General features: G+C 38.4%; 1 protein-coding gene across 1 annotated transcript; it reads right to left on the bottom strand.

Moving 5' to 3' along the window:
- Window positions 1-511: 511 nt before the first annotated feature.
- LOC309673033 (suppressor of tumorigenicity 14 protein-like) lies at window positions 512-22,510 on the bottom strand (the record flags this gene model as incomplete). The annotated part of the gene is made up of 17 exons (XM_082484721.1): window positions 512-670; window positions 3,317-3,453; window positions 5,010-5,281; window positions 5,968-6,151; window positions 6,772-6,891; window positions 7,988-8,095; window positions 11,420-11,553; window positions 12,418-12,530; window positions 13,547-13,644; window positions 15,130-15,266; window positions 17,889-18,105; window positions 18,869-18,907; window positions 19,004-19,185; window positions 20,153-20,220; window positions 21,148-21,272; window positions 21,945-22,113; window positions 22,430-22,510. The coding sequence occupies 17 exons, from the start codon at window positions 22,508-22,510 to the stop codon at window positions 512-514; spliced, it is 2,343 nt and encodes a 780-aa protein (XP_082340847.1).
- Window positions 22,511-24,191: the final 1,681 nt, after the last annotated feature.

The following is a 24,191-nucleotide window of genomic DNA, read 5'->3' as shown; positions in this document are numbered from 1 at the left end:
TAGAGAATGACTTAATCTCAGCTTTGCACACTATACTGATTACAGTATTTGTATTTTCAAGAAACATGAAATAATTATTTATGTTTAGAATCCTGTAATATCACTAAGGTAATATATACGAGTTGAGTATATGTGGGATGTAGCCATGAATAACCCGATATATGTGGAAACATATACGTCGATAGCAAGGGAGATGGAAGGAGGGGAGATGATTTGCAGAAGAGAGATTTGGCTGGATTTCTAATCCATTTTAGTTTGTTTTTAAGGCAGTGCTGTTTCTGCTACTGGGGATAAGAGAGACGAATCCATAATAAGTCTGAAGTATCTCTGAATCTGAACAGTTACTGGTAGGCGAGCAACAAATTATGGTTTCTTCATTAAGATAGTATATTCTTTCACAAAGAAACAGTCAATGGCATTTTCGTGTTAATATCATCAGAGATGGACATGATAGAGCACTGTAGGAAGCAGCTTTCATAAGGGAGATGATCTGCATTTTCTTCTTGGCACATCAGTTTGTATTCTGACGAATCCAGTCATAAAGTGCTGACACCTTAGTGTATACACCAGGACGATTGCGCCGAGCACATCCTTCACCCCAGCTCACAATGCCAGCAAGGTACCACCTATTTCCCTTTCCTATGCAGGCCAAGGGACCTCCAGAATCTCCCTAAAATGAAGGGAGTCCAGCCATTAGTGCACGGGCACACATACATACACACACAGAGCACTGTAACAAAAGTTAGGTTATTTAAAGGACAGTAAATAACCGCCCCTCTCTTTCTAAAATTACAATTTAATATTAGAATCTTATTTCTGGATGGAATGTACCCAGCTAGATGTCAAATTTTTTCAATTTATTTTAACTTACAGAAGTAGCATACTAATCAATATAAAGCAATGGCAAGAAGTTTAAAAAATTACTCATTTGTTATGTCCCATTAGAGGATTCATAAAGCAACTGATCACGGGCTGAATGGGGAAAGGAGAAGACAGGGATGGAAAATGGGAATTCTGCTACCATTTGACCAGAAATTGTTCACAAGTGGAAGGCAGAACTCTTATGCTATGTACTAAATAGGAATAGAAAGATACCGCACCCCATAACCAAAAAGACAACACCACAAAAACCCTAAACGAACCCCAAACCAAAAAACGAACCAGGCACAATTAAGTGTTATCAGCAGTTTCATAATCGAGACCGTGTCTACATTCATAGAGGGAGAGGAAGGAACAAAGACTAAGAACCTGCAAATAAGAACTGGCTTCTCAAAGGGAACGTGCAGGTCTGTGCAGCAGCTTAGAAAAGCAAAAATTCCCATTTAGTTCATTTCACAGGATCAAAATGCATTTGGACTCACAAATGCCCTCATGTCCTTCATTGCTTTAACCTTGTATGCCTCTTGTGAACAGACCAGTTCATACAATTCGGAGCAGTTATGAATGCAGCTCATCTCTGCAGCTGCTCCTTCTGCATACAAGGCAGTCAGCAGCCTCCAAGCTGACCCTGGGCTTTGTTTGCTGCCCCCAGTTGGAGGTAAAAGATGGAAGAGGTCAGAAGAAAGCCGTGTACCAAGAAAAGAGTAACAAGAGAAAGCTTTCATCATCCAACCAAACAAAATTATCCAGTGATAAGAAAAGAAGCCAGAACAGTTCTTCCTCTGTCTCAGGCTGCTTGTCATACTGGCAATGTTGATAATCCAAAAGGCTGATCTCAAAGGCACTTGAGCATGGAGGCTATATAGTCTGGCCTATTCTGAAAGACCAAAGCCAGTTCTGAAAGACTGAAGGGGGCTGTATGCCAGCGGAGAGAGGAAGGATCCTAAAAAGAGGAACCAAGACAAAAAAACATCCTAGAGTGATAAGAAAACAAAGTCTGAAAGAGTAAACACTTTCTTTCTCTCTGTGAGCGTCACATCATCTAAAGATGAAAGGTGTTTGGAAGCTTCAGAGAACTTGTGCAGTACATGCGCAGCTTAGGTGTCCAAGAAAAAAGGAAACAAATCAGGATGCCCACAAGTCTGGAACTGTAGTAAAGGGGTTTCAGGTGCTATGGCGATTTCCTGAACTGTCAACATCATTCCACTCCAGCACTGCAGAGGAAATAGACTAGTGACAGAAAAGAAATAAAAAGCAAAGACGCTACCCACACTAAGAACTTAAAGGCCCAGAGGGCCAGCACGGTAGGACTCAATCACAGCACATCATGTTGGAAACCGGATTGATCGGTACGGTATATAGCCGAATCAGTTAAAAAGTCCATTGTGTTCAAGGGCCTGTCTTAAGCAACACATTTTTTTGAGGAACGTCAAGCCTCTAAAACAACATGTTTTGCTAAACAGTTCCAAGGTCTAAGGCTATACACAAACTGCACATAAAGTTAACAAAAATAATAATATGATGAATTAGAATTTAGGGACTGCAGGAAGATCCTGCAAATAGTCTGTTGTATATAAAGAAGTTTGACCCATTATGAGCTATGATCTTGCAAAAAAATATCCTATTACATTAAAATAGTAAAATTTGTATATTATGCAAAAATTCTATCAAATTACCACAGTCTAAAATCAGTAACACTTTCTTCTCCCTTTACACAGTAACTGGTATAATAACCGTGTTTGTAGTTTTGAGAGTGGATATTCATCATAAGTTTAAATACTTGTAAAGTACACAACTAGTCTATCAATTGAGAAGGAGAAAAAAGGCAGAGTCAAGACAGCTGAAGTACGTCCAAAGAGCAGTTTCCGATTGTGTGTGCAAATAAACTAGGTCATATAATTTATGATACCACAATGTAATCAAAACTTAATTATGCACATGAACGAACATTTGAAACTGAAAGGCAGCATTGCAACCGCATTTACCAAACCTATTTTACCTTTGCCTTTTGTATTTCTTAGCAATTGTAGCAATACATTACTTATCATACGGTTACAGTATTTTATTAATCTCGCACCCAGACATCAAAAAGTGAAAAAAATCAATAAGAATAGCAAAAATCACAGGTGCCCCTGACTTTATTCCCTTTATCCTTACATCTCTGTTCTTTTATAGGAAACTTAACTGTAGAAGAGGAACTGTTTTTACACATTTTAACCTGTGTTCTTGCAAAGCAAGATTTCTCAAGAGACTCAGAGATTATTTATACCAAATTTCCTTCCTTATTTTGGAGAGCCTTTAATTGCCATGTTAAATTAACCGTACACTCAAATCATCTCACCCTATTACTGAGAAAATAAACCCCACTAACAACTCTGAACAGTTTTCCAATGAAAGCAAATATTCCTTTGTAGTTTCTCTATAAGTTCCAGATTACCTGGCATGCATCAATGCCACCATTAAGATACCCAGCACACAGCATACGTGATGTGATAAGATCATCATACAGTTTGTTGCAAACACTTTGGTTAATTATTCTCACTCGAGCTTCCTGCAGTGTTTTGGCAAGATGACCTAGAAAAAATACAAATGGCAGAGGTTATGGTGGTACAGATTTCTAACAGAGTTACTACTTGTCAAAACAAAAGACAGTTGCTCCAAACCCAACATCTGCCCAGCTGATGGCAGGAGAGTAAATCCCCTCCCTTCAATGGCTGCCTGCCCTCAGCTTTTGAAAGCTGTCGTCTACACTACTAAACTTGAGTTTGTTCTGCCAGAAAGTAATAAAAAAGCCATGAAAGTTATCAGTATAATACAAGGCTCCACACAGTGTGGCTAATTTTGAATGCTATTTCAAATTGTGCCCCAAACTCTTTGCTGTTATTTACACTATGATTGTGCTCCAAACATTGTTCAAGTCCTAGTAAATGAAACTTCTACATTCTTTTCCATTCTCTCACTTTTAGGAAAGGAGCTGAGGAATAAAACTGAGAGGGGAAAAAAAAAAAATTAAAAAATCAAGCCTGTAAAGTCACAAGTGATGCTAAGAACTTGATTCTGTACTGTAGTATTGGCATAAGGTGTCATTGTGAACTCAATATCTTCAGTCATGTTTTGACCCAACAGTGAACACAACCTTTTCAATACCTGGATGAGCAGAGGAAGTACTAATGGGATTTGGTTTGTTTGCTCATTCGGCTCTGAGGGTGGGTTGGGAATGAAACAGGTAAGATAGAAAAATATGGTGGGTTTTGTTTTTTTTTTTTTTTTCACAAACCATTATATTGACTGTGAAATATTAACTACATCATTTTGTTAAAAAGCATCAATTGCAAAGCCATTGCATTCATTAGGCTATTACGTTATTATCTAGATTTAAACCTTTTTTAAAAAAGGCGTATTAAAAAAGCCAGTATTATCATAGCATACGGCTTCTGATCCAACATGAGGGATTATTTCTCAGTGCGACTGTGGGTACCACTGCAATGCCGAGGAGCTGGCTAAGCCCAGGCTTCAAAGCTGGCTCCCTTTTAATGCTGAGACAGCGCCAAGATCCTGTGGGGTCCCCCCCCCGCCCCTCCCCTCCCCTCCAACTCTGCATTTTTCCTGTCCACCCACTGCAGCGTGCTACTCCAAACTGTGCAGGCAGAACTTTCCATGTGGCATATGTTAAATTGCCTTTGGTTAAGACAGACAAAACAAAACAAACATCCACAACATTTTTGCAATTATTGCTGTTCACGGCCCCGTATTGTCAAACACAGGGGGAGAGACACATTCTTCCTCTGCAATAGTTGCAAGTCACCGTTTTCTTCACCTGTAAGATTCCCTAGGACCTATTCACCAGATAAAATGAGCCGTGAGCGTGAAAAGGGGCACAGTCTTGTAAATCTGTGATAATTTGCTTTTCAGTGGTCTGTGACACCCGCATACACGTATTGGCACTTAGCACCTGCCATGCAAGCAAACATTCAGAATTCACAGACTGTAACTAAGGGAACGTTTTCTAGGTTTTTTTACAGACCTGTTAAATAAACCCAGGTATTTTCTCTTATGACTATAAATATTTTATTGTTAGAGTTCAAAATTAAGACAAACTTGCAAGAAGTACATCCAGGAAACGAACATACTATTTTCTTTTATGGCTCCCCAGCCTGTTACATAGCAGACAGTTCCATAAACAAATACTCTAGAGGTGCTGGGTAAACAAACGGGCTGTACCAGCTCACTGAAGAACACAGGCATCTCCATTTCCAACAGGGCAATGTCATAGTCTGAGACAGATTGGTCATACTGTGGGTGGACAATAATCCTTTTGATTGATCTCATAGCTACACGATTGCTCTTTTCATTAATAGTATGTAAGCCCATATATGCTCTCCATCCCGAAGGAACGGAGTATCTGTAAAGAGAATTTTTTTAGAACATCCCATTGGAAAGTAAGGCAGTGTCAGTTCACTCTATTTTATCTACTAGTCAGTATTCGATGAGATTCACCAAAACCAAAGTGAATGGAGTAGAATGCCACTTAGGAGGAGAGGTGCACCCACTATAGTCATAGTCTCTGTCTCCTAAAACATAAGTAATGGTTTTACTTGCCATTTTGAAAATAATAATTTCCTGGAGCTGTAAGACAATTCCTTGCAATGCACCATGCTTGAAAGTCAGAAAAGTGTATTATTAAACTCTGTTTCCTTCTTGCCACATATAGGAGGTATATCTTTTCAATTTACACTATCTAAACTGAACATTCATGAGTTTTACACTCCACTTATCAATAAATAGCCCTTTTCTTGGGAGAAAAGGCCATTGCTTCTACTCAGAAAAAACATGCCTTCTAAAAACTTAGTGTTTATCCTAAGTTACAAACCCAGTGTGTTTTATTATTCACGATTCACTGGCAATGGAGGCAAAATAATTACTCTGGATACTGAGGACTTTTGAAGCCAGCAGAAAACTATATTGAGGGTTCATATCACAGAGTTACACCCTGAATCAACTTATCTAGACAAGGAATAGCTACTGCAGACTTTTGAAAGCAACACTGTAAGGTTATTAAACTGCAAATACTCTATAACTTCTTCATACCTCACAGAATCAGAATCCAGGAAGCAATGGGCAGCAGATATGAGCCACCGATTGGAAATAACAGTCGCACCACACACATGGCCGTGTGCTCCCATCTGTAAACTTGCTTGCCAAGGCCACTTTCCAGATTTTGCATCTTCACCTCCAACAATTCTGGGTTTCTTAAGCTGGTGTCTTCCACAAGCTAATAGAAATAATTGAATAAAATAGTAACAAAAAACACAATGTCATTTCACTTTGCTATGCCTAATACATAAACTTTTAGACATAGGCCTCCAAGCTGTTGGGAAAAAAAGTATTTTCTTACTGTGCAATTGTTAAAAATGTAAGGGTACTTGCCTATTTTCACTCAATGGCAAATCAAGAATAAACCAATCCTTGCTCACCCTCCCTTATAGCATTCTAAAGAGGTTAGTAACTTAAAAAGACGTTTAAGCACAATTCTAATCTGGGTCGTTTCCAAAAGTTCACTTGAATAAAATCTCATATCTTTTCCCTCCTTATATACACAGCTCCTTGACTGCATTTCATTCAGCTCAGACAAGCTCTAAGACCTACCAGCTTATCCTGGAAGTGTGCGGTGCTTGAAATAAGTCGTCATAGACAGAATGGATCAGTGGATTTAAAGTGAAACAGCACAAAATTCAAGACAGACATTTTCATAGAGACGTTACCACAAGATTAATTCTTTTAAATTCACATCTGATTTAATCAATTTTTAATAAAATAATGCTTGACGATAGCACAAAATCCTGACTCAGTTTCCCAAGTCATTAACTAATTTTTAAATAAATGTTACCACACCACAGTTCATTTCATCAGATCCATCTGCACAATCTCTTTTCCCATCACACTCAGGATTTGGTTTCAGCAAGCATTTTCCATTGAGACATTTATATGCATAAGGGGAGCAACTTTTGTAGGCTGAAATAAGAGAGAGAAGATAGTGTCACATGTTTGGAGCCACGGTTTCAAATTATTAAAACAACTTGCAAATTTAACCTACTCAGTGGTGAAAGTTGTTCAAAGCTACACATTCCAGTCTGCTTGAAGTCATAGTCTATACTGCTGTTAACTGGTCCCTCTATGCAGTGGAGACAAGGGGGAATGTTCGACTCTGATTAATGATCACCTAATTTCGGTCTCCACTGTCCATGAGAAAAAATACAGAAGAGTCTCCAACTGTCCTCACTCCCATTTTCCTTAACTCTAAACTGAGAAAGTTAGGCTTGTCAGATCTGTTGTTTTACCTTGACCAGAGCTACTGGTATTACAAATTATAAATCTTCACAGCAGGTATCACCTGGAAGTCAACATTTTTGTTTTTAAGTGAAAGCTGAGAAAATTGTGGAAGAGCTTGATACCTCCTTCCAACAAATTTTTGGCTAAGGACTATCACAATTTACTGTGTGGGAATGCCAACAGATCTCAGCAATAGGCTTCCATTACTATCCTTATTATCAGTTGTTTACAGTGACCTCTAAACAGTGGTAGGGATTTTTATTATTTTTTTTTCAACAAACAAGGACATACTCCTGGATACCCCAAGGACATAAAATTCAAAGCAAGGCAAAAATTATAAAGGCAAAATGCAGCAAGTCACTAGGGAGACATTAGTAGTACCAGCAATGTCCGTAACCATGGTGGACCTACAGTAAAGAGACCATGCATGTGGTAAAAGGCAAAGGTGCCAAAGCTATTATGTCTCTCTCCCTTACATTACTTGGTACTGATCTGGCAGCAGTTCGGGAAAAAGTGCTTTTCTAATAGGAGCACCAGCAAGCTCTGGTTAGGTCATCTAACTAAAATCACTGTTGTCTAGGGTTATGCTTCATTAATTTCTGGTCTAGACTTTCCCAAGAACTGGTTATACTCTGCATGTTTTATTTTCAGTATTATGAAACTTGTACTTTATGCTATGAAAAAATATATAGAAATACTACATTTATCCATTAAAATAAGCATTTTCCTGCTTCTGTCCTTCACCATCTTTTGGAAAACAGCTAAAATATATACGTACAGCAGTTGTTTTCATCACTGTCCTCCCCACAGCTGTCATCATCTTTACAAGTCTTATACTGATGGTTACAGTTCCCATCACCGCAGTTCAACTGTTCTGGATTACAACCTGTAGAAGAAAGGTCTGTAAATGCTTTATAATCCAAATAGGTGGCTGGCAGCCGTGTGCTACACTCCCTACCAGAGGTCACCTTGATGTTACTGTGCCATCTCTGCCAGACATTAATCTACCTTGGTTTTGATAGCCCCCAGTGACAGAGAGACTTGTTGCACATCTAAATTGTGCTGCACTCTCTGACCTTGGATTACTTTCTGATCACTGTTTCTGGCATCTCTTCTTTGTTCCTTATCTTCTTTGATGTGCAGTGCACGATTTGGATACAGTACTCTAGCTGAAGCCTGGGAAGATCTTTTCAAAATCCTGTCTTACATCCTAGCCTGACACTTTAAAAAAAAAAAACAAAAACAAAAACAAAAAAAACCACCCCAAAAACAACAAAACACCAAACAAACAAAAAATGCACATAGAAAATTGTATGACTTTGCGACTCAAGTCAGCTTTTGAGTCACTATCTTCTCCAACCATTTTTCAGCACAAAAGCAACTTAGGCAATCCACATGTGTATTTGATTACCTAAGTTCAGATCATGTCTTTATTAAATGGAATATCATTTTCTCCATATACATTCACCAGCTTGTCAGGGTCATTTATAAATACATCCCTATTAAATACATTCCTCTTTCTATTGTGTGGCACTTTTCCTATTTCATAAGCATCTTCTTTAATCCATCATTTAGATAACTAACAAAAATTATGAGACGTCCCATAACAGGTACTGGCAGAATGACAATAAAAATATCCTTCAGTTTTGGTAATGAGTCATTAGCAATTATTCTCTGGAAACAGTATTCTATGTTTTTTTTCTCACTGTGTTTCCTTTACTTACTGATAAGTTTGTCACACAAGACAGCTTCAAAGTAAAATTTCTCCTCTATTTATTCTCTCACAGCAGGGAACTAAAACGAAATAAAAACCTCCATGCTGTATTTTAAAACCTTTTTCACTGTTTACAAATAATTTACTTTGAATACTTCTTGCCTTTTTTTTTTTTTTGGAAGCTTAACTTGTAAATATTGGTGCAAAATTCCCTTCTTGTTTTTTTTTTTTTTTTTTTTTTCCGTTCTCCCACTCTGCATTACACAGTCCCTTCTCCAGAATTCTAGATCTTCACTCACATATTTCGTGTGATCTTAAAGACAGCCACCAATATTTTAGAGATCATTTCAGCCAATCTCTAAATTTCCTGGACCAAACTGTTTACAGGAGAACACAAACAAGAAATAATTGCCCTACTACAGCCTAATTCATCACTACCATCTGAGCAGCCTTTCCAGCCTTCAGAGCAATTGAAGGAACGCACGTTCCATCTGTACATCTAAGGGCAAGCTACAAAAATAAGAAATTAATAGCACTAGAAATGCTGTTACAGTCTAAATGCATTAACACAGGACTGTACCATGAAGAAACATTAAAATGGCTATTAAAAACCAAAGCTAGCATCATTTATAAACTAAATTGAATGTTGAAAAAGAAAATATTAATTTACTTCGCATAATCTGCCAAAGATTTTTATCAAGCAGTCTGAAACAAATTAATCAATATTCACCTAAATGGACTTAGAAAATTAAATTCACGTTCACTGCCTCATTCTAAGGGTTGAAAGGGATTCAGCACAGATACATAATTACTACCAACAATTTGTTAAGGCAATGCATTTTTACACAGGAGCATTCTCGTTCGTATTAGGAATACAAATTTCCTGACATTAGAATGTTGTAGAAATTCATCTCTGTGCTACTACACTCCAACTTCATGTCTGATGTGAATCAGTGTGTTATCAAACACTTTTCAAATCTAGTAATTTCCTTATGAAACAGTCTTCCACCAAGAATCCTTCACTTAAACTAACAGCTAGCATCAATGCTAAGGGGTTTCTTTGCAATACATCAAAAATGTTTGTTCTCTTCCACTTTTTCAGACCTGCCAGCAAAAAAAAAAAAAAAAAATTATTATGATCTGTGGCACAATAAATAGACAAAAATCTCTTTCTGCCCAAGTCAAGTCAACTTAAACTTTTTCCCTTCTAGCACCACAGGCAAATTAACAGCTAAATCAGATTGAAGGACCAAACGCATTTGTCCCACATTTATTTAATCAATTCCAATCTGGAGTCGTTCAGTCCTCTTCACTTCCTTACATGTGACGCTGGTGGGAGGAAAGCCCACGCTACGCAGCTAGCACTAGCTCAAATCTGTAGCCTCTCTGGGTTCACTTCACCATTCCCTGAAGTTATTCAGCTGATGGCTGGCATTTGCTTTCCAGGTCAACTGAGAGTAGAGTCTGTGATTTTTAATAGCCATGCTTTGGTAGGCTCCCAACAATGGGAAGAAGCTAATCTGAGGTGGGTGATTGCACATACTAAAGACGTGGGAGAAAATAAGATTCCCCCCTCCCCTTTCTACTGCTGCAGGCAACGCTGTCATGGAAGACCAGTGCTCTCAATACATTCTCCTCTCTCAGCCCTCTACAAATGCCTTTACTTTACCGACTTGATACTGACACATCACAGTTAATCTACTCCTCCTAGTGAGTCTTAATACAGATCCTTAAGATTGTGACTAAGGATTGATTAGGTGACTTTGAGCCACCTGCTTGCTGGCTCAGTGCTAGAAAACGAGCAGAGCACACAGAAGGTAAAGACTTGTACATGCAACAGAGACTGGTGGTTTTCTTTGAAGAAAAATATATTCTTCGGCTTTGACTCGTTTGTGTACCGTTTTTGAGGCAGTAACCAGAATAACCATAGAACACACTAGAGTTTGTAATTTTTTCCAGTAGAAAGAGACATGCATTGGTGGAACAAGAAATCCCGGAGTTCCACAGAATGACTGACCGCAAAATCTGCCGTTTATTTCTAATGAAAGGCGTGTAGCAAGAATCTATAGCAGAGATCTTAATACATAAATACTTCTAAGTCAGCAACAAACAGAACTACACTCAATCAAGCCAACTCCTGTTGGCAGAATAGGCATGCTTAGGGGCTCTCTGCCATACTATTTTCATGATGCAGCTTGGCTATTTTAAGATGTTAGCAAAGTGCCAAATAATTAGATCTACAGAAATTGGGAAACTTTATTTTCACTTCCCATTTCACAGAAATGTTATTAAAAGCTAGAAAATAAGTACTAGCTTCTAAAAGCATCTTTTATCTCATTTTGTACATCTATTTGTTCACTTAAATACATAATAACATTTTAAGCATTTGTCTCTTGCAATTAGGTTAAGAAAAAAGGCATGTTGATTTGTACGTTGTTGGTCTGTCAAGCACGGTTTATCAGAGATTTCTCCTTAAGTAAGTGCTGATTCACTTACGGTCTGTGTGACTGAAGGCTTTGTATTCAATATAAAACCCTCTGTGAGTGACCAGTTCATCGGAATGGAAGCTGATTGCAACAGAATAGCCATATTCTCTGTTTCTGTTGTTTTCCGAAAGAGCTTTACAGTATCTAGCAAGGCAAAAGTGAAAATAATTAATTTCTAACCATCAGATCGTTCCCATCCAGCTACCTCTCCTTCCAATGAAGGGTGCCAAAAAGCTTTAAAACAACACAATAAACGTCAGCTATTTTTTTTAGTGTTCGAACAACCCAACAGAAGTATTAGAAAGCCCATTTACAAATGCCTTCCTCTCCACAGCTTTTCTGGGACTAGCAGACTTTGAAACAAGATACAACAAGATGATAAATGTCAGAATCTACCTTATAAATACAAATAATTTCTAAGCGTGCTTTATTTCAGATTTCCCATTTGGGTTTGCAAATGCAAATGCAGTAATGGGATCATATAGGCAAATCCAATAGCTGTTGCTGGTTTCAATACGTTCCTTCCAAGGGACAAATCGCTCTGCGTACTGTTTTGTTTTCATAAGCACTCATATTGCAATCTGTGTTATTTACAGAAAACAATTACAATCACTGAAGAGTATGAAGAGTAAGTGATATAGAAAATGAAACTTCAGATGACATGAGCTCTTCGCCCATACCGAGACCATTCCCAGGAATTTACAGTTCAACTGCAGCTGCATAAAAACCTGCAGTTTTCTATATCGTTGCTCTTAAGGGGAACAACAGAGTAGGCAAATGCCTAACACCGGAGAAAGAACAGGGTGCTTAAAATAACTTAATGGCAAGTGTTTGATACTAGGGCAGGATTAAGATCATTATTCTGCCGAAATTCAGTGGAAGCATGCCAATTCTTATTGAATATCTTCCTGCACTTGAAGTGGCAAGACGCTTTTTTCTTGAGTACAGTGTGTTGCGCAGAACATCAAAGTACAAATTAATAAGTCAGAAAATAGCGTATTTACTCACCTAACCCCATCAATTTCTAACCAGTCTTTATCACATTTACTGGACCCTGGAGACTTCTCTTGAATTTGTATTACGAGGATTTTTAATGAGAGCTTGTAGCCAGGCAACGGTGCCTGAAAATAAAAGGACAAATATCTGGACAGATACATCCACAGAATGAAAAGGCCTGTGCTTCCAAGATGGTAAATTTTGTTTTACTTATTATCAGATTGAAAACACTGCACTTTTTATACTGCAAATCAGCACCTTTGAAGCACTGAAAAAAATGCTATTTTGAACACATATAAAAAACTTTTTAAGCCCAACTTTGGCCATACTGTGCTAGATAAGGTAGCGTAAGCCTTCCTGCAGTCAGCACAAAGCACTATATCTGAGGGTCATGCTATGTTTGCTCTGCCACGTGTTCCAGTAGGTTATGTTTAAGACACCTATGGTAGCTGGTAGGCACTCAACTGCATTAGTTTTGACCTGATTTAGAAAGCCTTTTTCTTCCCTTTCTTGCACATAGATGAGAGTTTTATGCTACAAGCTGCTAATAATTTTAATTGAGCAGGTGAGAGGTAGAGACTGTTACCAACTCAAAGACATGAAGAACATCATTTTCCAGGGAAAGCCAAAAAAGTGGTGAAATGCTTAATGTAGCAGCAGGTAAACACATGAGTAAGCTGGTGGAAGTCATGAGCAGATTCTAAGTCCTGCCAAAGGGCTTGCTGGAAATCCAGAGCTGGTTTTCTGAGCCAGAGAAGATTGTGTTTCTGCAGAATTCAGGGAAATACAGTGTGGTATTCATCATGTGAGGCATGATTTACATAAACAATTTTTCTTTCTGACATAGAAGCAAAGCCTGGATTATTAACAATTTGCTCTGGCTGCTAGGAATTGTCGTCTTATCCACCACCTTGTTTCTGTCATGAATAATAACCTTTTGGAAGCTGGCAATGTTTCCTTCCCACAGCTGACACTTTTACACAGAACGGGAAAGAAATGGGTGCCTGAGAAGAAGTCAGGTGCAGTGGTATTAGTATGTTTTCCCTTCATTTCACCCACATCGAAAGCCGTTTCTCCCAATTTTATGTCTAAATCACGTAAAATGAAGTCATCACTACTCAGAAGAGTTCCCAGCACTTACTCTGATGATCCAGCTGCAGTCAATGTTTGGTGGGTAGTAACTTGGGTAATAAGGGGAACTCAGTGTCCCGTTCCAGGAAATATAATGACCACCACACACTGGGAGAGAAATACATCAGCAAGGAACACAGTTATCTCAGCTGGGCTAAAGTGCAGAGCCTACTTCGCTTGCTAGGACCCTTCTCTACACATAGAATTAGAAGAATGACTCATGACCATATCAAACTCAGGTTTTGCTTATATTAACGGAACATCGTGTAACTTCTACTTTCCCATCACGCTGGGTGTATCTTATTTTTGGATCAAATTACAATTAAGGATAAGCACAAAACACCTCTGATGGACTTCTTTTTAAAAAACGTTCTTTGATGGTAAGTGGAAGAAGCAATGAAATGCGGACATAACAGACCTCCCCCTTCCAATTTACTTCTGACCTTTCTGAAGACATTTTCAAAAATTAAAAAGCAATCAGCCTAATGAAGTGAAACCTCTGATTAATTTCACGTAAACCAAGAAGTTTGTGTGTTGGTTCTCAGTCTGAAAAAATTCATGCCACATTTGAACAGTATCTTCAAGGTTTTGTTCTCTACCAAGAACTCTCCTAGATATCCAGTCCTTAGTGCTTTTGGTTTCCTTTAGGTAACATAGTGAATGTAAATATAACAGAAATTAAGACAGTTTTGAAAACAGCAAAGTTTTGTGGCAAAACCTGGGATATACATAATTTGGAGTGCCCATCTTCAGAACAATGAAGCAATTCTAATTCATGATGTGAATGGGATGAGTATTTGCATAAGCAGCATCCACAGAAACATAAGCTGAAGTGTGCAAGTTTTGGAGAAGTTTATCCACATACTATATGATTTATTCCACAAGTTAAAAAATAGTCACGTGCTTAATTGTCAAAATTCCTTCACTTAGACCTCACCAAATAACTGTGGCTAAACTTTCACTTGTGAAGCCCTTATATCTCTTGTAAAATACTACAGTTTATCATTATTCAGAATATTTCACTAATCACCAGAACTCCTGCAAAATTCATAGTACTCCATAGATTTGGAATATACTTCACGGGTCCTGAACATACCTTTCTTATACAGTTAACTACACAGAACAGTGCTTTCAGAACAGGATCAAAGACACATTAGAAGTAATGTTTGCTCTTGTTTTCCATTTTCATTAAACATGCATTTCCAGAGCTGGGGATAGATTGCCAAAAATGATAAAACCGCTGCTCTGCCACTGGGGCTATCTAGCTTTGGCTAGACATAGAGTGCTATCTGACGGGCTGCTCTACTACCATTGCCGATGAATAACAGTGCTACCTGTGCAGTAAGAGTAATCTCTGGGAAAGATGACTTGAGTAGTAATCATGAAGACAAAAAAATCTCCCAGACCAAAGGATATTCACTATTCTTTGTTCAGTTCTCAGCCATTTTTTTTAAGTGGATCAGAATGACAATTCCCTAACTTATATGCCAACATTCCCTCCCCCTAGATACGTTCAGGCAGTATCAACATTTTAGAGGTAATAAGAGGAATAAGTGTGCTTACATCAGATGCTTGTTTCTCTTAATTACTTACTGGTTTTAGGAATGGCTTGAAAGTGAGCTTTTAATACGTTGCTTTCTTCTCTTCGGTCCAGTGAGAAGGTAAGCAACATTACATTACTCGACGAAGTTAAACGTACAACAGGAGTCCAGGCCCCAGGTCCACACCATCTGAAATAGGACAAAGATCGCATTAAAAAAAAAAACCCAAAACGTTTCCCACATTCTAGTCATCTTTGCTGAGAAACTGGGCAGAAATAACACTGCTCTGGTCATCTGTGTTTCAGAAGTATTCTGCTGGCTACCACTTCCCTTTTATTCTTCCAACCAGTTGATACCACAGGAGACGTTAGTTTCCTAGCATTGAGGCTGAGTCAATCAGGGTGAACATCACAGATATTCTTGCCGAACAGGTGCCCTAGATTTTTCAGACCTGTGGAAGCATCAGAAAGGCAGTGCCAGATTATGTTACTTCAGTAGTGATAGTGATACCGAGTAGTAGTTGGTAGCACTCAAAAGGCAACAAGTGCCAGTGCAACAGTGTTGTGCAGCACCTATGCAACAGAAAACTAGCCCAAAGCTTTTCCAACCTATTAACATTCAGCTTGGTTTCATGTCACAAAAGCTGTCACACAAGGTGTGGAGTGCCATGCATGGCAACTATTTCTTATTTGTCTTCTTTTGTTTAAATAATGAGTTAATTTATGTCTTGAAGCTTGAATACTTACTATCACTTGTAATTTGAGTTGCTCTTTCTTGCATCTGTAAATTCACTCTTATATTTTTTCCATTTTGGAATCCACAGCATATTTTGGATTTATTTTCGTTAATTTAGAACTCTGCATGTGAAAAATTTCTAACACTTTTTTTCTACACACAGCAAATTAAAACCATTAAGATCAAACCTCACCGTAGGAGAGTATTTCCATCATAGCCCTACATCAAGGTCTTTGACTTGTCACTGAGATCCAGAGTGGCAGCATTAAAATCAAATTTTTGAACCTTAAATGGAAAACAGTCCTCTTCTGCTTTTAGCTGGCTATTCCCTGCTCCCATTTCGTGTGAGACACACTGTGGTTTGCTTCCTTTTTTGTAGACATTATTAAATCTTTTTTATCATAATAACTGTCAAATCCTTTTTAAAATGAATAATTTGAGTCCCCTCCCCACTGCCAAGTGGAAATCTTTCAGCATCTTGATCTTCTACTCAGTTGACAGTCTGGCTTGTCTTCTACCTGTACCTTTTGTCAAAGCATCATCAGAAAAGCGAGGCAAGCACATATGAGAAGAGTTGTCCACATGAGATGCCTACTTTTACAGTAGATCTTGCAATCTCAGCTCACTCACTTTTTAGTATTTGTCACTGAACAGCTGTGTTACTGCAGTTTACGGAAACCAGTGAGAATAATTTTAGTCACCATGTGTGATCCTAGACCTGGACCTCAGGGCATAATGGCTATCATACAATAATTCCTGGCTGTCATGGATATCAGAGTTATTAGTTCTACTGCATCCATCCTAAGTATGTGACTAGCTGCACTTAGCTTAAGTAGAAAACTGATAGGCGTATGCAAAAAGACACATTTGCTAGGCTGGCAATAAAAGTGACCAAAAAAAGTAAACTTTTTTGGAGGTACCATAGGGCTTTTAACATCATTTCAGTCATCAAATTTTGTTCCAGTTCTTTGATAGCCAGACATCAATGCACGTTCTTGAACTTTGCATCTTACAACTTACTCCACCAGTGTTCCCTGAACAAGTTATATCTTACAACTGTGTGGCTTTTGCTAGCTTCCTGGTTCTTTCATGCATGTGGCTGACTCTACATTTCTGGTTCTTAAAAAGCTGAGCCATTGCTAATAATGCACAAGGGACTAACAGTCCCGGCAATAACCCATAATCAGCAGCAGAGCAGATGCAGTCCAGCATCAGGAACGGGATTCTCCATGTTATGCTACAATCTGAGTCTAACTCCTTACAAAAACCGTGTGTTCGTGCCATGCCTGGCCTTCCGACAGTCTGCCAACAATGGCAAGTCTTGTGGCTTGTTGCATAAGGAGAGAGAGAAGTCAGTTAATAGAGATGAAGAGGACCACCTATTCATTTCAAGTAAGTTAAAGTGTGAATAAATAAATGCATTTCAGACACTGCTAACTGAATCTGCATGCTCAGCTAGTCTCTTCCTAAAAGTTCTTAAAAAAAAAAAAAACCTCTTGAAACCATCCATCCTCAGATTCTAAAACCACTTTATTTATTTTGTTAATGAAGACAGATTCATGGTAGATAACATGTCTATACATGAAATTTGACTCTGGAAAGTGAGAGCAGCATGGCCACTGAAGGTTACAAGATCATCTGATCTCACATATGCAAAAGGACTACACAGTGACTCTGGGGATGGAGCCTACAGTAGACAAAACACCCCTGTTATGAACAGCAATCTGCCTGTGACTGGACTGTTATAAAACATGTGTTTTCTAAAGTAATAGAATACAAAAATCTTAAAAAATTAAAGTCTGCATCTTTTTGAGTTGTGACAGCAGCTGCATGAAATCAAAACCAGTAAAAATTAGTCATATTGTAGAACAAAACCCACAGGAATTTATAATTCATTGCGGGGGGTGGAGGGGAATGATGTGGAAGATCTTTTTATAGCCTTATACAAGCTTTTAAATTAAGTTATATTTGGAGTCTTACATTTTGGAAACATGTTTGATATAATTTTGATATCATTACAGTTTCAGAGAGTTTCTGTACAGCTCAATAAAACATCTTTGTTCTGTACTATCATACCTTGTAATGATCTTGTTCTGCAGAGGAAGAAGGAAATCGTATGCTGATAAGTGGTGTGATGCACAGCTCTCTGGAGTGACACCATGCAAAGTGATAACTACCAGTCTCACCACATAGTTAGAAGGAACTCGCAGCCTCCATTGATAAAAAGACTTTTTGGGATTCATCAGAGTTAGAGTCCTGTTGTTACCTGGCTTGGCATACAGGTCAAAGGACACTGCTATACAAAAGAAGCTAGATCAGTGGCTGAAAAACTGTTAGGTCGAAAGATAAATTGTTATTGGGTAAAATTCCAGAAGAGGTGGTAACAATCGCCTACCCATACTTCTTCACTACCCTAATGTCTTCCTCCCTTACTTTTACAACTCTATTCCCTTTTCCCTACCAGGCTGCGTCACGTTCTCCTCCTGCTCTGCCCAAGGAAGCACAGCGCCTCACCACCATCGGCTCATCAGACACTCAGCAAGCAGAAGGGGACTTGACTGCAGCCGTTACCATCTCTTCTTGAAACCTACTGCTTGCTTTGCCATTTTCTCTTCACCTCTCTCTATGCAATGAGAATACTAAGAATATGAAGCCAATCTGGAGTTGTGTTTGATATGGAGAAACCAGGCAAAGTGAATTAAAGCTCTACAGTATTTGACTGATCACAAACCATGAATAACCAAATTTATCTACTCACAAGGCAAATAAATTATGTATAATTTTATGCAGTAGTTTTTTAAAAGATGCCAGGAAAAGGAGCCACAGGTCATTGGAATTCAGTGGAAACTGTTACATTTCAATCATTCTAGTCAGAACAGAAGCTGTAGGGCATTTTCACCTCAGCCTTTATTTGAACCACAGGCCAGAGAGGTCCCTAGTCTGGTTTAGTTCGTAGGCCCTACAGATATAACTGGGAAACTGCCATTTTTATGCTGCAGGATTTCCCCCCACACCACCCCCCAAAGTGATATTAATTGGGACTGAGCAATAATTACCTGATTTTAGCATCACATCATATTCTGCGGAATCTGAAACTGAAATTTAATAACTATCAGCTACACAAGCCAAAGACACAAACTGGAAAAAGAAAAATAGGCAGAATAGTTATTAAATGACAGGTACATTGTTACCAAAAAGCTCCATTGTAACGAAATCAAAATCTTCCTCCCCAGAAGAACTGAACGTGTGAGCTGCTTGTTTGCTACCGATTTGTTTTTGTTCTACTGGGGTTAATTTTTTAAGAGAAGCAACTATATCTTGTGGTGCCCAGAATGTATTCCAGTAGTAAGCTCGAAGTCCAGACTCTCCTTCACTGTGGAGGGAAAAAATGCATCATAAATACACTCTAATTCATATTATTTTGGACATGCTTTCCACTGGTCTGCATTTTTGGCTTGCACAGTTTCACAGCCAGTTGAACTGCTGTGCAAAAAGTTGCAGCTGAACACAGTGGCAATAAGCTCTCTTGTTTAACAATTCCTTTTTCTATACAGTAGAAATATTTCAAAAATATGCTGCTTAAACAGTAATGCACTGAGACTGAAAACTACACTTCACAGAAAATCCTTGCAATAATTTTTATGGAATTAGATGTTTCCATCATTGCTGCATAATTATACACTTTTAAGACCATATTACATTTCTAGACACATTTTCCTTAATATTTTTAATTTGGTCTCACACCTTATGAGAATATAATTTTATACCCATACACTGATACAATATTTCACATGATTCTTGCTAAAATAAATAATCTGTATGTGTGCATATACAAAGTATTGCTTAAGTGTTTCAAAGAGACAGTCTATCACACTTGTGATAGCCTATGATGGCCTATGGACTGACCTTCTAGAAGTTTTCAAAGCCTATCAGGATAGTAGTAGCCATCTGTTCAATGTATTTACATTTCTGACCAGGAGTTTAAGTAGAGTGCTCTGCCCAAAATTGTTGATAAAAAAACCTGCTGAACAGTGATTTTAAAAACCAAAAGTAGATAAGTAAACTACAAAGCAATACATAAACAAGTCACGATAAATCAAACTTAATTTCTCTGTCCCATTCTACAGGGGAAGACAGAAATCGCACTATTAGCTTAGCTCTTAGTTCACATACTTAAATGCATTTCTGTATTTTTTATTCTCTGAATATTTCCTTTCATTTCTATTTCTTTCCCTAAGATTTGCATATTCTCCCAGACGACTGATTTAAAATGCATGAAAAAAGGTAAGAAAAACACAACAATATCTCAAATTTATACCATATCCTGGAGCAGTACCTACCTGAAAGCAGCCACTACAGACTTCAAGTAGTACTTTCCCAAGGAGGAAGACTCGTATGTTTCTGCAAACTGACAGTTAAATAATGGTAAAAGAAAACGTAAAGCATTACATTTTAGTGTCAATATCTCTTTAGCGTCATTCTCTTATGCCAGAAAGCATTTGTCTTTTTCTTCCTTTCCTTTTCCTCACCCTCCCATATTACAAGCACTATCCATCATTTTCACAAAACGTATCAAATAAGGATCATAAATGTGCATTCATTTCCACTAAAAAAAAAATAAATTATTTTTGTCACATCACATTTCAAGACCATTGAGGTAGGTCTTGTTAATTAGCCAAGGAAAAGAAGCCTTTATGAATACATTTACATTTTTGTTTTAGTCTTTAAATTTCTGGCATATAATCTGGCCATGAGCAACTTGTATTGGCTGTGCACAAAGCAGCTTTGAGACACTAGATTAGCCCTTTTGGGAAATGCAGGCTAACAGAGAACTGCTTTGTGTTTAAGACTGCTGTTCACATGTACTCAGGAAACAGCATTGATCTCACAAATAGGAACTCACGTAAGAAGTGCAAGAAAGCAAGCATTGTTGTGGTCGATACGGGAAAACAAAACACAACAAAAAGTTAAGCATTGAATTGGAGCTATAACGAAAAAAGAAAAATCGAAGAGAAAAACGTACCAAGGAAGAGTGCTTGAGTAAAGTAAAACAAAACAAAACCCACACTCCTAATTCCTTTGAGAAGAAAAATTTATCCATAACTTTGAAACCTCCAGGTTTTGTTACCTAGAAAATGTTGGCCTTACTGTGAGACACACAACCCAGCTCTCTAGCTACATTCCTAACTCTGTACACCGCTGAGGCACTTGGTAGCTTTAAACTTACTATTTTGAAGGCAAGAAAAATGTAACTAACTGGAGTCTTCTCCTCATTCCCAGACTGATTCTGCAAAAAATACTTCTAAGTTATTGCTGTACTTATGTGGGAACTTACGTAATTTTGGATTGCTTCTGCTTGTGTGAGGAATTTCTGTGACTTTGGATCATTGAGGTCATTTGTATAAGTCAAATTAGGAATTTCTACACTTCCACCAATATAAATAAAGGAGAAAGCTGGAGCTGAGGAAAAAAAAAAAAAAAAGGATAAAATTAGCACACCTAATATCAGTACGGAAAAGCTTCCGGAACAAGAGGCTTGCAGAAGCGTGTATTTGTCCTTGACATCTGTAGGTATTAGCTCTTAAGAGAAACATGCAGTAATAGGTAGAGCACTGAGTCAGTCCCATTGACAAAATAATGCCCAGAAGGAAAGGAGAGGAATGAGGTACAGGCTCAGGTAAGCATTTCTACTAGGAAGCTTTAATTGCTAAACTTCCTTTTTTTGCCACACTGTTCTCCTCAAGAGATACGGTTTTAACGGCTATGCTTTGAGATCTGGGAAAGAGCATACATAAGTTAAGTAGTTATTCTCTTTTGAAAATGTGACTAGAAGATAGACAGTTAGTTCCTGTAAGTTTTTGGAAAAGATGACAGTTATAATAATGATGGTATTCACAAGCAGAGACAAAAATTTAGAGATCGAATACATACCTTCATCATTCTTGTGCAATTCCAACTGCTAAATATTGTGCTTTTTTTTTTGCTTTAGCAAACACATTAAGGAGAAGGGAAAGTCAGTCATTTATAAACACATTACGTGCTTAGCTGCTTAGTGCAGAGCTTTTGATACTAATCATTCACACAATGCAAAAAACCCATCCCATCCAGACCATGCTGGGGAGTAACACTTACAGAATGAATAGTGCAGGACTAGCACAATTACTGTAACTGTTAAAGAAACTATAGGTAATATCCCTAGAAGCCATCTGCTCCAGAAACACAGCCTCATCCATTTGAAGAAACAGTACTTCTGACACAAGCCTGCTCGGTAGGATGGGCAGTAGCGAGTATGAGGACTTTCCTAGAGAAAGACGTGGGAAGACATCAATTAGTAAGACAACACAAGAAAAGCTATTATACCATATTTTAGTATATTTATCCTTTTAGTTTTCAAAGAGGTTTCAACTGAGATAACATCCTTCATGTTATCAGCTACGTAACATATGAAACCCGCATGTTTGTGACACGCATTTCAAGCTATGTAAGTGGGGGAAAAAATTGCTACCGCTTTGGTTAGGAGCAATTTGCATATGAAGAACAGAGGTCAATACACACGAAAGTGGGCAGAAAGATCATTTACTGTGTTTCTGCTGTAAAGCTTAACTGGTGTCTCTTACCTGGGCTGCAGCCTGCTCAGAGTCGTAGGGAGCTGGTATGCTGTACACAGAAACCCGGCTGGAGGGGAAAGCCCGTATCATGACGCCTTGACAAATGCCTTCTGACAAACCTAATAACAAAGTCCTAAATGAACCTCATTTCTTAAACACAACCCAGAATAACGTACTGCCCTCCCCGCCACGCACACCAGGCTTCTCTCATTTCACCTTTGCCATACTGCTTGAAGCTGGAGCCAGCTGATCCGCAATCAAAGAAGGTGGGGAGGAAAAGTTACCGTCACTGTAACTCTTTGTTTCCCTAACTGGCTAAGTAGGATATGGATCCCATTATTCGAAAACATCTCACTTACCTCCTTCTTTCAGAAATGCAAGAATAGGAATTAATTTACGACACAAAGCGAAGGACATGCAAGCAATTTACAGGTAAAAAGTCCCAGAGCAAGCCAAATGAAGCAACTTCTAATGAACACCTGCTGGAACCCACAGAAATATTTATGAGAGAGAAGAAATGCACAATTCCACAGACCACCTGAGTTTTCCAGCCTCAAGCCGCTACCATAGAATAAACGTAATTGCAAAGCAATTCACATTCATATTTCCTGTTTGGAATTAAACACACTTTTAAGTCAGCAAGCCAACAAGTTCAGGGTATTCTGCATGTAAAATAAGAAAATCAAGGATGTGTGTGGGAAAATAGCATATTTTATACATGGGGGGAGAGAGACTGTACGTGTACAAAGAACAAAACCTGGAAAAACAAAACAGGCCCAAGAAACCTCAGCTCCAGAAAACAGAAAGCGAACAAACAACCAACCCCAACACCAATCACATGCAGACTACAAAAGGGATTAATTGGAAGGCAATCCTCACAGTTCAGGAATGCAAACCACAACTGTAGACAGACTGCTTTGTTCAAGTTGTCTTTTTTCCAACAGCCTATCTCAGCTACACATGCAACCTGCTGAGTGATTGATGCTTTGCCCCCCTCCTTCACGGAAAAGAAACCCACAGAGAAAGCCTAGAGGAAATAAAACCTCTTTTGCATCTTCTTTAACATTTATAGCAGGATTTTTTTTTTAAAACTATATAGTCAGAGAACCTAATTCCATAACAGTTTAAAATACCGCTCAGAGGGTAGCAGCATCGGTTTTATTTGGGTAAGGACAAGATCTTCGCAATGACGCACATCGTGATATTTACTCATCCTGATAAGGTTGCCTGCAGATAAAGAATTCAAATTCTCAGGTAGATAAACTGTGAATAATCTTGAATATGGGGAAATTAAGGCAGGAAATGAGTTAGTAGCTCCAAACAATGAAGTTAATGAAGAATGGATGTTGGGGAAGGAATAAGAGTAATGGTCTCTCCCACGCTTAACTGCAGAATTTCTGATCTCCAGAAATGAGAGCCCTACGCATCTGAGGGCTGAGTTCACAGTCCCTCCTCTCCCTCTCTCTGCCAGCTGTTCTTGCTGGAGGAGGTAGGAAAGTAGGATTAGCAAGAGTACTAACAGGTGATTCCTACTTCATAGTTACTACTGCACATCTCAGAGGAAATGACTGAGTAAGGCTTGAGCACTGTCTCTAGGTGGTCAGTTGTATCTTCAGCTTCCTGACGGATGATTGCACGTGCACTTAGTTGGTGCCTGGAAAAGAAACACAAAGTTCCAGAAGTTTATTTTTGCACCTCCTCCTGTGTCTCCAGATATCTGCATACAACCACCACCACAAGATCAGTCTCTTCCTCTTTCACGAAGGCTTGG

Source organism: Vanellus vanellus (genome assembly GCF_965231255.1).
Source record: "Vanellus vanellus genome assembly, chromosome: 1".
NCBI lineage: Eukaryota > Metazoa > Chordata > Aves > Charadriiformes > Charadriidae > Vanellus > Vanellus vanellus.
Note: the sequence above shows the minus strand (reverse complement) of the source record. Positions and strands in the feature narration are given on the sequence as shown.